The 14,665-nt window shown below is 38.1% G+C and overlaps 1 protein-coding gene across 3 annotated transcripts in view; it reads left to right on the forward strand.

The window, feature by feature from the left end:
* LOC115691058 (midasin) overlaps positions 1-14,665 on the forward strand; it is a 41,162-nt gene that overhangs the window by 23,120 nt on the left and 3,377 nt on the right. For all 3 annotated transcript variants that reach the window (XM_056320663.1, XM_056320665.1, XM_056320664.1), the window contains 35 exons: positions 259-341; positions 421-672; positions 2,003-2,138; positions 2,232-2,317; positions 2,434-2,519; positions 4,188-4,329; positions 4,405-4,494; positions 4,664-4,793; positions 4,909-5,060; positions 5,183-5,296; positions 5,599-5,748; positions 5,829-6,008; positions 6,088-6,276; positions 6,355-6,459; positions 6,570-6,794; positions 6,871-6,984; positions 7,715-7,796; positions 7,882-8,000; positions 8,093-8,257; positions 8,507-8,582; positions 8,689-8,801; positions 9,367-9,443; positions 9,530-9,643; positions 9,875-9,943; positions 10,034-10,193; positions 10,531-10,697; positions 10,940-11,052; positions 11,136-11,359; positions 11,449-11,694; positions 12,051-12,251; positions 12,336-12,494; positions 12,583-12,807; positions 13,829-14,113; positions 14,193-14,339; positions 14,448-14,654. In XM_056320663.1, the coding sequence (XP_056176638.1) occupies positions 259-341; positions 421-672; positions 2,003-2,138; positions 2,232-2,317; positions 2,434-2,519; positions 4,188-4,329; positions 4,405-4,494; positions 4,664-4,793; positions 4,909-5,060; positions 5,183-5,296; positions 5,599-5,748; positions 5,829-6,008; positions 6,088-6,276; positions 6,355-6,459; positions 6,570-6,794; positions 6,871-6,984; positions 7,715-7,796; positions 7,882-8,000; positions 8,093-8,257; positions 8,507-8,582; positions 8,689-8,801; positions 9,367-9,443; positions 9,530-9,643; positions 9,875-9,943; positions 10,034-10,193; positions 10,531-10,697; positions 10,940-11,052; positions 11,136-11,359; positions 11,449-11,694; positions 12,051-12,251; positions 12,336-12,494; positions 12,583-12,807; positions 13,829-14,113; positions 14,193-14,339; positions 14,448-14,654 (5,183 nt within the window). The remainder of the gene's footprint in view (positions 1-258; positions 342-420; positions 673-2,002; positions 2,139-2,231; positions 2,318-2,433; positions 2,520-4,187; positions 4,330-4,404; positions 4,495-4,663; positions 4,794-4,908; positions 5,061-5,182; positions 5,297-5,598; positions 5,749-5,828; positions 6,009-6,087; positions 6,277-6,354; positions 6,460-6,569; positions 6,795-6,870; positions 6,985-7,714; positions 7,797-7,881; positions 8,001-8,092; positions 8,258-8,506; positions 8,583-8,688; positions 8,802-9,366; positions 9,444-9,529; positions 9,644-9,874; positions 9,944-10,033; positions 10,194-10,530; positions 10,698-10,939; positions 11,053-11,135; positions 11,360-11,448; positions 11,695-12,050; positions 12,252-12,335; positions 12,495-12,582; positions 12,808-13,828; positions 14,114-14,192; positions 14,340-14,447; positions 14,655-14,665) is intronic.

The raw sequence follows: 14,665 nt of genomic DNA on the forward strand, positions 1-14,665 counted from the left end.
CTAATCAGCTAAATCGCTCACTTAATTTACTACTATGAGTACTATAACTCTTGTAATGAGGTTGTTATTGTGATTTGTGTATTAAATGGTACCTCCATCCAACAGCTTATGTTCCTAGATAAGTTCGTACTGCATCACTTTTACAAAATTTATAACTGAAGTTATTTTCGGATGCATTTCTCTTTTGTAATCTATAGCTTCATCTTATCCCATATATTCAGCGGTCTTACCCAAAAACTTACTGGAATATTCATGTAGGTGTTTGCCTTGCATTGCAACTATCAAATAATTGCAATGAAGATCAAAACTTGATTGTCCAGCAATTGGATGAGATCCATGAGGTTTGCTCTACAGATGTCCTAAATTCACTATTTTACTTTTTTTTTTCCTCCAACCCACACTTGGTTTTGTCGATTTCAGAAGCTCTTGGAAAGGTTTGAATATGAGAAGCACAAAGTGGAGACTAGTATGACATCTGATGAAGATGCCTGTATTGAAGCAGACTCAGCAGCTTGTTGTGTTCTACTTCCTCAGATATTGTGTTCTGACCTGGGATTTTCTTGTTGGACGGAGACCCGTCCGATGAATGATTGCACTAGTTTTTTCCTTGACACTCAGTTACTTCAAAATTTATCATCCATTGTGTTGATTGGTCCTGGAGAGTCCCACCAAGTAAGATTGTTTAATTTTTAGATTTTTCTACATCCACTATTATTTGATACTCTTTCCAACTTTTACAGCTTCTTGGTTTAGTTATTTGTCACATATAACTGGGGTGAGCTGAATTTTGGTGAGAGTTTTAGAGGCATTTTTGCATTGTCCTGCTCCTGTCTATCTTCGCCTTTGGTCCTGGCACTTTCCAGTCTCCTTTCGAATTAAAAGTACGAGACATTGTCCTATGAGTTTTGAATTTGTTGCTTGACAATGTGTCCCTTTCATAAGCAAAATGTCAGGAAGAGTAATCCCTTCCTCTCTTGTTTTGGTCCATGACAACAGTTTAGGAGAACTGCATTGAAAATACAATGGCACATCAACTTTATGCACTCTTTTGATGCTGAACATCATGTACTTTTTACTTCAATGACAATTAAGAAATTATAATCGAATATGATTTGGGGAGCTTTTAATAGTTAAGTAAAATATCTTACGGGCACTAAATACAAAAAGTTAACGGGCAGTGCTCTCTTGTAGTTGCATCACTGGCACAACGACATTGCATTGCCCTATTTTAGATACTGTTTCTATTAAATCATATTATTAGATATCTCATTTATTTTGGCTGATGGAACCATAGGAATATCATGGACTTTACCCGAGGCAAAAAGGAGAAGATATACCATTATTTTGATTGCTTCAAGGTGGTTGCTTAGGTGAACCTGACTGAGTTGTGTCTAGGGTGCATTATAATATCTAGCAGAGAATGTCTGTCTAATAACTACTCAACTCCCAAAAGGCAGAAACTGAAATTTGCAATTCAATTATTTGTTACAAATGCTGTGGTGTTACTTTCACTATTTCTCTATCTCTATTTCTTAGCAAAATTTGGTTGATGCAATCTTGCAAGCGGATGGGGATGACCTCCAACAACATTAATATATAAGTGAACCAGAATTTTTTATGGTACTCGGTGCTTTATTTCCTATTCAGTTACACCTTAAAATCTTGCCATGTTTTAGAATTTATGAAGCTTTTACTGTCAAATATGAACCCATTTTTCATTTCCATGGTAACTGATCCCTTTAGTACTTGTTTTCTGGTCAACGGCCCAATAGATGCCTATAATTTTTGCTTATTTAGGGGCAATCTAGTATTTGATTCTGTTTTTTGAAAGATCATTCATCTGGAAGAAGCATTTTCGCCAGTCTCATGTTTTCTAGCAGAGGTTTTTTTTCACAGGGAGTTAGTTTTTTGGTTGGAATTGGGTTATACTTTCATTGTGGTCAGAATATTCCTTTGTTTATTATTTAATTATTTGTATATTGTTTGCATCTCTTGCATCCAGGCGCTAAGCAGTGTTTCTCACCTTCTGGAGTCTTCTCTGAACTTTTCTTTAACCTTCTCATCAAGACCTCCACAGATGTTTTCTCCACATCAAAAAGCTCTGTGGACATTGGATTCATGGATGTCTATTGATGCAGGTTTGTTCAATATTTTTGTATCTTTATGATATGATATCAGCTCTCATATACATACATATATATATATTATTTTTCCTGTTTACTGCATCACAGTTGATGTGAGAATCGCGGCTATTGTTCTTGAAATGTGGTGTATGTGGCACGCATCTCTTTGGAGTCTTTGCTTTCCATCCTTCACGGTAAATGTATTTCTCTCTTTTTGGTTCATGAATTTACTCTCTTCCTAATAGAACATTCGGTATTGGCTCTGTGCCATAATTCTTCAATTATCTAACTAGTTATCTTTGGGTGGCAGAAATCCTCGAGTCATGATGGTTATGATATTCCATTACCCGATGTGATCATGCAGCCTTTGAGAACAGCAATGACATTGCAGATGCAGTAAGTGAACTGTCTTTGTTTCTTCTCATATTGTTTGTCTGCAAATCTAAAAAGGTGTTGACTAAGGCTTGATTTGTTTCAATGGCTCAAAAAATGTATTCATATATTTGCTAGGTAACATTTTTCTGCATTCGGCTGTGTGTAAGAAGAAAATCTTATTTGAAACTTTTGGAAGCGAGAAGCGGTCACCTTCAATAGGCCGCCACTGGCGATTGGCAGCTGAGGCAGCCTGTTGATCACCGTGGTTATGGAGATAGAATTGTCACTTTCACACATTAGCCATTAAAACATTTTCCATCTGCTAGTTTTTAGCGACACAATTACTTTCCAACAGAAGTTTATTCTTTAACAAAACCAATTGAGACTTACCCTTTGGCTATGTTTGGTGGGCCGGATATAACTCTGGATAAGATAACTTTATCCTATCTGGTGTTTGAGGCAATGTAAAATCCGGAGTTTTCTGGATATTTTCCAGATATAATCTGGATGAAAAAATCCCACCTAGGGGTGGGATATAATCCGGATATGTCAAAATATTGCACGACCAAGACCAGCGCCACCTTGCCACCTGTCGACACCTCCAACGTTAGCATCGCCAGCCACCACGCAAGGATGATCACCATGACAACCGATCATCTCCTCCCTTGACCATCCTTGCGTCCTCTGCATTTTACCCCAATCTCCACTGATGCCTCTGATCTTGGCTGGCAGCTCGTCACTGATTTCCACTTGGCAGACTCGTAGTTATCCTCGTTGTTGTAGAGCCCGAGCTCGGTTGGCATGATCGAGCCTTAGATCTCGAATCTGAGGTCGACCATGCCCTGGATCCAAGATCTAGGGCTAGGGTCGAGCGACAATGAGCCTGAGATTTGTGCTCATGCTCTATCTCCTCATGCTTGGGTGTCGCTGCATCCCCTTCCCCATCACAACAGTGGTGACAGCAGAGGGAGAGATTGAACCGTGTGCACAGCTGAGGTCGAGCACCAAGGGGGTGATAGAGGTGCTCGCAGCTGTTCGTGGAGAAAGGGTATTGTGGCGCTTGGAAAATATCTGAATACAGCGGCTGTGAGGTTTGAGCGATAGCAACAACGCAAGGGTAGAGGCTGCGAGGTTGGTAGAGGTGGCGGCTCGACTTGATCCGGGCAAAGGCATTGTGGACAGCGAAATGTGTGTGGAGAGCATGTCTATATCCAAGTTATATTCGGACATTTACTGAATGATGCATAGGATATAAATGTCTAGATGACCACCAAATGCAGCTTTAGGTTTTAGAAACAAAGATTTTGTATATATTTTTATTGGGGTGGTGTTTGGGGGGGGGGTGGTGTTGAAGTTGAGCTAGCATATCAGTAATCAATCTGTCTTTTCGTGGTCTTCCCTTATGATAATCCCAAAATATCCTGTCCTCTTTATTTTTAGTTTTCTGGTATCAATCAGACTTGGTTGTTGTTGTTGCTGGTATCACTGACTTACATCTGCTTTCGTCTGGTGGTACTGGATAACAGGTTTTATGTCTCATTTGTTTAGTATGAGTATCCTGAAAAGAATTCTTGTTATATGTTTTATGGCACCAATTAATAATTTTCTCGTACAACTATTGGTCTCAACGGTTGTTCTAACAATATCTGCTCTGCTCCACCTGCCTCACCCGCAAAAATAAAAAATCAGGCAACGTTCGTTTACTGTCAAGGATTATTCTGCACACTGTCTGAAGGTTAGAGTTGCTTCATCCGATATTTGGAGAAGTACTCCGCCAGAGACAGATATACTTAGTTTTCTCCTATCTTCTGCTCGAGTGCTCTTATCACAGGTAGGTCTTTATTTTTCTTCAGTTGATGCTTTTGTCATGGTTTGCATTACTCTGATGATTTTGTCCCCCTTCCAGATCATATTTGCCCACCAGAAATCTTTTCATCCAGAAAAATTTGCTGAGATCAAGTCTATCATTTATTCATTACATGAAAGTGGAGTGAAGGTACACTCGACAACTTCATTATGTAACTTGCAATTTCTAATGGAATTTACAATGGAACCATTTTTTTACAATTCGATATTTATGAATATAAGATAGATGTTGATGGTTTATTTCCATCTTGGTGCTTTTACTTGTAATGATTTAGTTAAAACTGCATTTGGGTTGACAGGAAAATAGCATTCAGCTGCTGAGCACACTTATTTTGTCATCAAGCCATGAAGGACTGAGACATTTGATGCAAACTTCCATTGAGCCAGCCTTTAGAGAACTTTATGTTCACTGCTCACGTTCTGACGATTGTATGTTATTTTAGTTCTTCGGTTTGGAATATTATAAATGCTACATATACATCCATTTCACTGAACTTTATGGCTTGCATTGTTTGATTTTATCTTATCATTTATAATGTGATAGATGTTCAATACCTTGGACATGCATGGTTACATATCGGTGGCGTGCGGTATCATCTCTTGGTTAACTCTGATGATTTGGATCCTGCACTGAAGTACTCTTGTAAGCAGTCATTCCTAGCAAAGAAGATTTCTTTGCTTGAACTTGAAATAGAGGTAGCTGTCTAGAGAATCTGCTTAATAATTTTGTCGGTTCTTGGTTTTAATAACTGCACGAAGCTGGTTTTATTATACATATGCTAGGAAACTTTAACATTCTATTCCCCAATAACTTGTAGGTGAGAAAAGAGTGCAATTATTTAGCTGGGAGTTTCTCCGCAAGACAGGATGATAAGCAGAGATTGCAAGTTTTAGAGCATCTAGAGAGAGAACGTGACAGGAATCAAAGAAAGGTATGGAAGGGAGTGTTTTTCTTCTTTCTTTTTGTCAACATTATCTGTTAACAAGTGGATAACTTGCTGATTTTGTGGTCTCTTTTAAACTTGTTTATGATACGAGCATCTGTCATAATTATTTGTGCTACCTTGCTATTGCAATTTGCGCATGGAGTCATTTGTATAGGTTATTCTGCAAGATGGCTTGTCAGTTCTTTATTCACAATCTTGCATTAATATTTGCGTCGTTATATTCCCAATCAGCTATTCTGCTTTTATTTTGCTTTTCTATTTTCTTGACTGCTATTCTTTTGGCTCAGGTTGTGTTTCGCTCAGATCCTAGGAAATACAGAAAGTTAAGAGGCGAATTAAATGATTTTTCTGTTCTAGTCAAATCATTGATGCTCTTGTTGAGCAATATTGAAGAGACAGATTCAGTTCAGATTATCCAGCAAGTCTGCGATTGGCAGGTTTGACTTGAGTGTATTTTCAATTGGTTTACTGTCTACATTTGCTTTCTAAAGGTTGCTCCTGTTTCTCTGATTTTCAGAAAACTTCAACCTCCTTTATTGATCGAATGTCACGTGAGTACATTGAGTATCTTGATATAGTTCAGCCAGTTCAAGTTGCAGTCTACGAGATCAAGTTAGGCTTATCTTTAGTTTTGTCGAGTATCTTAAAGGGAAGTTTTCTGAAGAAGCTACTGGAGGACAATATGGAGCAAGTTTTGGTATGTAAAAATTCATGTCTAGTCTTGATGGTGATATTGTATATGCATGTTGTAGAGCTCATCTAATGGTCCTTCACAGGAAACTCTTCACATGTTTATGAGATTCCCTAGATGTGGATCAAACAAATCTGTTGATGTCAAACTCATCAGTGGGCTGCTTGACGTCTCATCATATGAACTAGATTTTCCATCAATTTTGTCATCAGCAGATGTGACACTGCTCGAGAAGTTGGTTTCTGTTGCATGTGTCATTGATGCTGATGAAATGGTACGTGAAGTATTTGAATTGTTTTTAGTGCTAAATTTTCTACAATCATCTCCTGACTCGTATGGATTTACCTTGTAGGACGTATCCACCCAGCAACTTAAAGCCTCTGTTCAACACAACATTCTTGTTCGGATTGCTCATTATGTGGCTAATTCACGACTTATGAGTGACTCATCATTCATGGTATATGTTTCGCTGATTGATTGTCTGGGAGGAGCATCTCAAGTCCTATTTAGTTATCTTTATGCATGTGCTTGATGGTTAGACTTCATCCAATGTTTTTTCGGATTCAGATAATGGAGAAAATCTTTGCCACATTTGCCAACCTTTGGATGGCCATGAAAGTTAAGGCAAAAATAAAAGAAGAATCTTCTTCTCAGCAATTCAAATTTAAACCTCGAGCATTTGACATTGACACTGTTGTTGAAGTAAACATAGCTAGTCTTGGACAGTCATTTGCAAGCGAAAGCTTTCTAGAGTGGCAGCAGTTGGCTGCGGAAGAAGAAAGCACTGAAAGGGTAATGCTTCCATGTTTGTTTGTCATTCTTGTTTTATCGGAGCACTTTTATTAGTGTTTGTTGTCTTTATGTACAGGCCAACGAGGTTGAAAGTGTGGATGATGCATGGAGTTCCATTCAAGAACCTATTTTGAGTGACATGGTTCAAATCCACAATCAATTATTTGGGTCGATCGATCTTCGTGTTGCAGTGAGTTAATTTTCCTTTGACATTACAGGTTCTATTGTAATTGAGGCTATGATACATATCCCTCTACTCTGGAATGATTTTGCTTGTTTACCGCCCTTTGCTAGCCTTATTTCCTTGCTATTAAATAGTCCATAATCTGGAATTTACTGAGATCATGTTGTGGTGGAAGCAGTCTTTCTTTACACTTCTCAGTACTTGTTCTTCGCAGAACAGAAGGCATTTATTTGCTGTGATGAAATTTAGATTGTTTGGGGCAAGTCAATGGAGTAATCATCACTAGAGAATAATGTGAATACAGTGAGTTCCAGGGATAAGAAGAATCTTCTAAAAAGATTCTAATTTCTGTCTTGATATTAATAGAGAATTAGATGCTGCATAAGTTTCGAGAAACTTTGACCCCTGCATCCAGAAAATCTCCTATATCGCTTCTCCATGCAGAAATATTTTTTTATGTCTTATGGATATAGCACAAGGTTTGGGAGATAAACCACTCTTTTGACATCTTGGTATTCATGTAGTCACGTGTCAGCGTGCTTGGGTTTTAGAGGCTGTTTGATTTAACCATTAGATTTTTTATTTATCAGACTATGTGATTGTCTAAACATATGTTCCCTAATGCGATTTGCCTTTTTTCATGTGCTTGCTCTGGACTTAAATTTTGGTGGACCAATTTCTTTAATGATTAGACATTCTTTCACACCATGTATGAATTGATTATTTCTTTTCTCAGCCTGGAAGTTTTAGAATGTCTGATGAAAACATTTTGAGAAACTTCATGGAATCTTACAGATTGGGAGCAGGAATGATCAAAGGTAGCAATTTTTCTTGTTTGGTACCGATAAATGGTTTCTTTTTTACCCTGGAAACTCAACTTTACTTTACCTGTTCTTGTTTCAGATTTAGGAAGTCCCAATCTTGCTAGTTTGGACACAAGGCTTATGCCGGAGCACTTGCTTAATCTTTCTTTGAGTCATGTTTCATCCACTCCCTCTGGCCGTGGATATAATTTTTATAAGGTTTTGCTTTTGTTGCTGCCTCTGCAATCTGGACTGTGGTTGAAAAGCATGACTATATGTAGTACTACTTACATGTTGGTTGCATCATATAGGATTCAAATGTGCGCGATATGGATAAAATGGTCAAGCTCCTCCTCCCATTGGAAAAGGTCATTCTTGCTCTTATGAGCGAGTGGGAAGATCATCCTGGACTTCAGAAAATTTTGGATGTGATTAGAATGCTGTTGGCACTTCCTGTTAATACTCCTCTGGCTAAGGTAATGACAACACAGTCTTTTCTGTATGGAAAGGTCAAATGATGCAGAATACAAGATTGCAAGGACTAAACATTTGGTTGGTTGCTAGTAGATCAATAATTTTGTTCTGTGCATTCACTAGATAAGGTTATTTCAGTTAAACCAACTGAAGGTACATAACCATGTCAAGACATAGCACTGAGGTTGGATCTTTTCTTTGTATTTTCCGCTCTGGATAAGACACATTATTTTTTTTCCCTCCCTTTAAAGGCTCTTTCAGGACTGCAGTTCTTGCTCAACCGGGCTCATGTATTACACGATAGTATGCCCAGATTGTCTCTATCTGGTATGTCCTTTGGTAATAAATATTTTCATATTCTTCTGCCTTTTAAAAAGGCTGATATTCTGCTTATATATAATTTTCTGGCTCCTCTTCTTAAATGTTTTCTTAGATCAACTGGAGCCTATTGTTGGTTTGGTGTCCTCATGGCAAAAGAAGGAATTTGAGTGTTGGCCAGTATTGCTAGATGAGGTGCAGGATCAGTATGACATGAATGCTGCGAAGGTAAGCTGAGCTACAGAATTTTGTGGGGCTTACAAAATTAAAATGATGTTTGATAGCAAACTAGGTTGTGAATATGGTTTTTTTATCTAATTTACGAGGGTAAGTAGCTAGACGTTGTGCTTCTGCGGTTCTCTGCGCATTTAAGTTTCTTCTTTATCGAGATTGTGGGCCCTTTCTCTATTACTTTGGAAAATGGAGATCCTATTTATCTTAGGTTATCTTGCAACTTTAAACTGGTTAAATGATCTTAGCAGTGGCCTCAGTATAGTTGTATTGCTTCTCTTGGTAAAGTAGTCTAGTGCAAAAAGAAATTAAACTGTTAATTTTTTTTGTTGCTAGATAAAACTTTTGGCAACTTGCTTACAAAAGACTAATGAGGCAGGTCTTTGATTCATGTTCTCCTACTAAATTAGGAAAAGCTAGAGAAAATATTCAGGGATGAATACATCTACCTCGCAGCTATTTCCCAACAGAATTAACCTTTTGGTCTCCTACTATTTTTAACCATCTTTTTTCTCTCTCAAGAGTTTTTTTCCTTATTGTTTGTCCATTCGTTTTTTTGCAGCTTTGGTTCCCGTTATATACGGTTATTTATAGTCATTCTGCTGATATTTCTTCATATGACGAGTCTACGATACAAAGGTACTAAAAAAATAGTTACTGGATGTGTATTAAAGAAATCTAGTGTTTTTTGAGTGGTTGCATCTAACAAAAAATAGAAAATGCAGTTTGGAGGACTTCATTCAGACATCAAATGTAGGTGAATTTAGAAGACGTATCCAGTTGATTCTTGCTTTTCATGGTCAAATCAACACAGGTCTACGACTTGGAATATATTCAAGGTATAACATGTGCAATGCTTGGTATAGTGGTGAATCTACCTAGTACTTCACTGTTTGTTTTTTACATGGAATAAATGCTTTAAGCAAGGAAAGTATTCATTCCATCCTTAGACTCCAGAGAAGAGGTCCAAAGACCATCTTTAATCTTGTTGGCATATGCAATTATGCCGGTGTTGTTAATCTCGTATTGTTTCTAGCGCATAATGTACTTTCTTTTCTATTGATTTGCAGTTCTGGTCACAAGGAAAATCTGAAAGTTCTGTACAATTTATTTGGACTTAACATGCAATTTCTGCCAATGTGAGTTTTCAATTACTTTTTTCTTGCATTCCATTGCATAATCTTTATTTTTGGAGATTTGCTGGTTGCTTATGCTGATATGATTTGCAGAATACTGGAGTATATGGAGGCTAGTAGAAGTAGTATTGAGATGGAAATTAAAGAACTTATGAAACTGTATAAGTGGGAAGAACGTGTTGAGAGCTGCTTGTCAATTGAGACTTCAAAAAGGATGAGGCACAGGTTCAGGAAGCTTATGCAAAAGTACAGCGTACGTGGAATGTGTTTCACAGTGCTTCTCTGGCAGTTTTTCAAATGGATTTCATTTAATGATTTATTGTTTTCTGGGAGCATCTCAAACATCCGGATTTGAGTCTTCTGATAGTTTTTCTTTTTATATCATGTTACCTAGATTTAGTCTGTCATTGTGGGGAAAACATGATAAGAGTAAAATTTTATCTGTCAATATGTTAAATGCGAGGAAGGACTTTCCAAAACCATTTTAATTAAATCACTAACCTCCGGACTTCCATTTTATGTATGGTCTAGGCCAAAACCATTGTAATTAAATCACTAACATCTGGATTTCCATTTTATGTATGTTCCAGGATGTGCTGCAGCAATCTGTGAAATCCATTCTGAACCAAAAAACAGGACAAAGTGGAATAGATGCTCAGTGTCTGCGTTCTCCAAACTTTTTACATGTTTTTCCGGATGACAACATAGGGATGCTGAGTGCTGCTTTTGATGTGACAGCTGTTAACAACAAAGACCGGTTAGACTATTTTTCTCCACTTTTACATGAAAAATAAAAATTTAATCTACCAGATCGAGTTATATATAGTATTCTGTATTTGGCAGAGACAGTCTGCGTTGCATGAGCATGCGTATCATATACCATGTTGACTAAACTTGCTGTATTAGCTTTCGCTTCTCGGGTGGGTTGCACCTGCAATCCCGAGTGCTTCATAAGCTCAACACTCTTTATGAATACTAATTTGTTAATTTCTCATGTAGATTTGTCTGGTACACAAATTGGATGATGAAAGTATATGATGTTTCTGAGAATCTTCACACTGGGATGACGCCTGAATCTGTCGAGCTGTTGTCACGCTTTAAGCATTCTGAAGGTTACTCTTTATTCGTAATGTAGGAGTTCTTAAATTCTGTCGTCGTGAGATATTAGGGATTTGAGGTTTCATAATTTGTGCAGAGGCTAACATTATCAGGAAGTGTCCAGCTACTCGGACGGTTGTTTATGAGGAAGAATGGAAGGATCTTTGGTCAACTCTTGAAAATGTGTCTAGGGCTGTATTGGATTGCGGCAATCTGTGGAAAGATGTGACTAAAACAATACGAAAGAGAAGGGCTATGGCTGATCTCCTGAAGTATTTAGAAAGCTCGGGCTTATCGAGGCACATGTCAAAGTTGATCGAGGTTCTAATGACAGAAAGTCCATGTTCTCTTTTTTTCCTCTTTCCTATTCTTTTAGTCTCGATTGTTGATAGATCGTCATATGATAATAGGATCAACTGGACTCTAGCTGGTTGCATCAGTCGTCGCATATAATGGGGCATCTGCTGTCAACATGTTGTGGGCTGTCATCATGGGCTGTGGACATTTCTTCTCCTTTTGATTCTCAAGGCGTTCCAATTGACACGCTCGATAGTGAATGGAAGATAGCCAACGAATACTACTTCAAGAGCATTGCATCAATGCAGCTTCTACAGCATATTCGTTTGAACTTCCACAAAGATTTCACTCTTGAACAGGTAGTTTTAGACAGGAAATGGAAGACTGCACCTCACCTGTGCCAGGCACCACCTTCGTTAAAACAACTACAAAATAGTCCAGTTAAAACATGTGATCAGTTTTGGTACCACCTAACGAAATTTCTTGTGCTCATCTACACAAATATTATTTTCATTTTTATATGCTATAAGAAAGATAAAAAAGTAAACCAATTATCTCGTAAGAACAGCTACCCTCGAGTGCAATGGTTAGCTATTCGGTGAACCTTAATAGTTGCGTAGCTTGTCCTTGCATTGGATTTGGTCCTGTTTATTGATGAGGCATCTTCTACAAGTCAAACTACTTGTCATATCATACATCCATTCACCTTTTGTAGGTCACTCGATCGTTCTCTTTCGTGTGCCATCTAATAGTCATTCAGGAAGAGCAGCGGGATGCCATGTATGATTTAGCTCATCATATGAAGTGCTTGCGTGGATGTGTATCTACTCTTGAACATGTATCTTCCGATTCACCTCTGGAGTGCACCATTGCTAGGAATCAGCATGCCACATTGGAATGCTTGTGGCAACAAAAGGTTGGCTGTGTCTTTCAATCTATATCATTGCCCCATGCTGACATATTAGAAATGTGGTCTGATGCATCTCTTTTGTATGTGCAGCAACTGTTTGACAGCTTGTGGGCCATGTTACGTGATGGTTCGCTGTTGCTAAAAGAGGTGCAGAACACTCATCTGAATAACTGTCAAAGTGTTCGTGCTGCTGCAAATGAAATTCGAACCTTTTTTGAGAGGTTCATTCCGGTCATTCACAAATCTAAGGTGCTCTTTTTGCTTTCAATGTGCTCAATACTTCTATTTTAGAACTGTAGCTATTTTAGTCTGGAGATTCACGTGAACTTAATTACAGGAAGCATTGGATCATAGTCTTCTCGGTCGTGATGGAGTTGTAAACATACTCAATAGATCCTTGGATGCTCTTGTAATTTCAACAGATGAGGAAAGGCTGGTATTCCAGAATTTTGAGGTGCTAAAGGAGTTTGAGGAGCATCTCATTTCATTTCGCAATCAATGTCGTGATGGAAGCTCTGTCAGGTTCATACTGCTCGGTTGTCTGGATTACATACTCAAGCAGGTATTTATGCTTTTCTGGACTTCTTAGTAATAAGTAAGTTTTTATTTTGTTAGAAAGTCCAACCCAAAAGCTTAAGCTATTAGGTGGAGGGAGACCACATGAATATAAAGAGCATTTAGGACCCGTTGTCAATCGATGTGGGATAATACTTCAACATATTTCTTTCCTTGCTTAAGCTTGTTTACTCTATATTATTTCGAGCATATCCTATGCCTGCCTTTGTTAAACATAAGGATGAAAGTAACTTTGAGAAAATGGAGAAGGAAATGCCACTTATATCAGAGCTTTGGTTTTGTCATCATCTAGACCTGTCAAAGTAGCGGGACCGCATCCTGACCGTAGTGAGTTAAGAGTTTTATTGTCTGAGAGGCAGCTATAATAAAGTATTGGAAATTAAGCCAATTGGCTTGATTGTAATATATGTATGGCCTATGATTGGAGTTGACTTGTGATGTGTAATGTGTATTGAAGTACCAAATTTAGAAGCAAACTACAGGGATGTGTAATGTGTATTTAAGTACTAAATGGGATAATTCGTGACGTATTGTGATGAAAATGTGGATGAAGGAAACGATTGTTGTCTCATGATATGGTGGCGATCTGCGCCATGATTGATTTTTCAATGGAATATCTGAAGTGATTAACTATTCATCTACAGCATAAAATTTGGGGTAAATTGTGACATGGTAATGATTTCAAGATACATTAGACTGATATTTCAGATGAGCTTGAATTGTGTACAACTTGTTTCTAAGAGTCCTTCGGATGGATCGGCTTGCCTTCTTTTGGGGAACTTTGAGATAAGAAAATGTTGAAGAGCCTTCTCTGTGTTCATCCCCTTGTCTTCTTTGGATTCTAAAGAAAAGGGTGGATTTGCTGTGCTGCTTTTCTTTCTAATCATTTGAGCTTGACTTATAGATTGACATGGATACCGTCCTCCATGGATTTGGTAATAAATTTCGAACTATTTCTAATAGGACTGCAGTATGTTTACAATGCCTATATGCTTTTCTTTTATCAGGGGAAACAGATGCAGGAACAATTCACATTCGCCTTAGGAGCGAGGATGGAGTCGACATCTTCACTCTACTCTGAACTTGAAGCGGAATTTCGTGGGGCCTTAACAGTGGCATACGAACATGTCATGCACGTGTTGCAGAAACTTACCTCAGTCTGTGATGGTTGTGATCTTTCTAAAGAATCACAACAGAATATCACCTCATGGAAAACTCTGTTCAAAGCTTGTGCAACAGATTTAAACATAGGGCCATTATGTGACAATACTTTTAGAGCAATTTGTCTGGCGGTATGTGAACACTGTATTTCCTCTTTGTAAAAAATTACTCGAGGAGATCATAACTTGTTCTTATCTTCTGAATTTACAGGAAAAATTAATTAATTTCCCTGGTCAAGGAAATGCGGGGCTGTCTTTGCAAATTGGGTTGTATTTTAACAAATTGCGCGCAATGTTGAACGTACTTTTGGATTTCGGGAATGCTCTTCTGAGAGATCTTTTGAGTGTGAACAGAACAGTAAGTCTTGTTTTAGTGTCGGTGCATGATTCCACTTGATGATAATGGCTACTATATAGAGTAGTGTTTCCATCTATACCGAAGGTAACCCATCTGACTTGCTTACAGATCTCTTTAATGACCCATACACTTGCTAAAGATCTAGCTCTGTTATACTCGAGAGGGTTTGGCACATCTCTCGAAGATCAGGAGGATGAGAGTGGCCATGCCACGTCTCAGAATGATAGAGGAACGGGTATGGGTGAGGGGGAAGGGATCAATGATGTGAGTGATCAAATAATTGATGAGGATCAGCTTCTTGGGGATTCTGCAAAGGTAAAGATACA

Source organism: Syzygium oleosum, unplaced genomic scaffold, assembly GCF_021117445.2.
Source record: "Syzygium oleosum isolate NSW1041296 unplaced genomic scaffold, Sole_v2.1 Sole_v2.20, whole genome shotgun sequence".
NCBI classification, from domain to species: Eukaryota; Viridiplantae; Streptophyta; class Magnoliopsida; order Myrtales; family Myrtaceae; genus Syzygium; species Syzygium oleosum.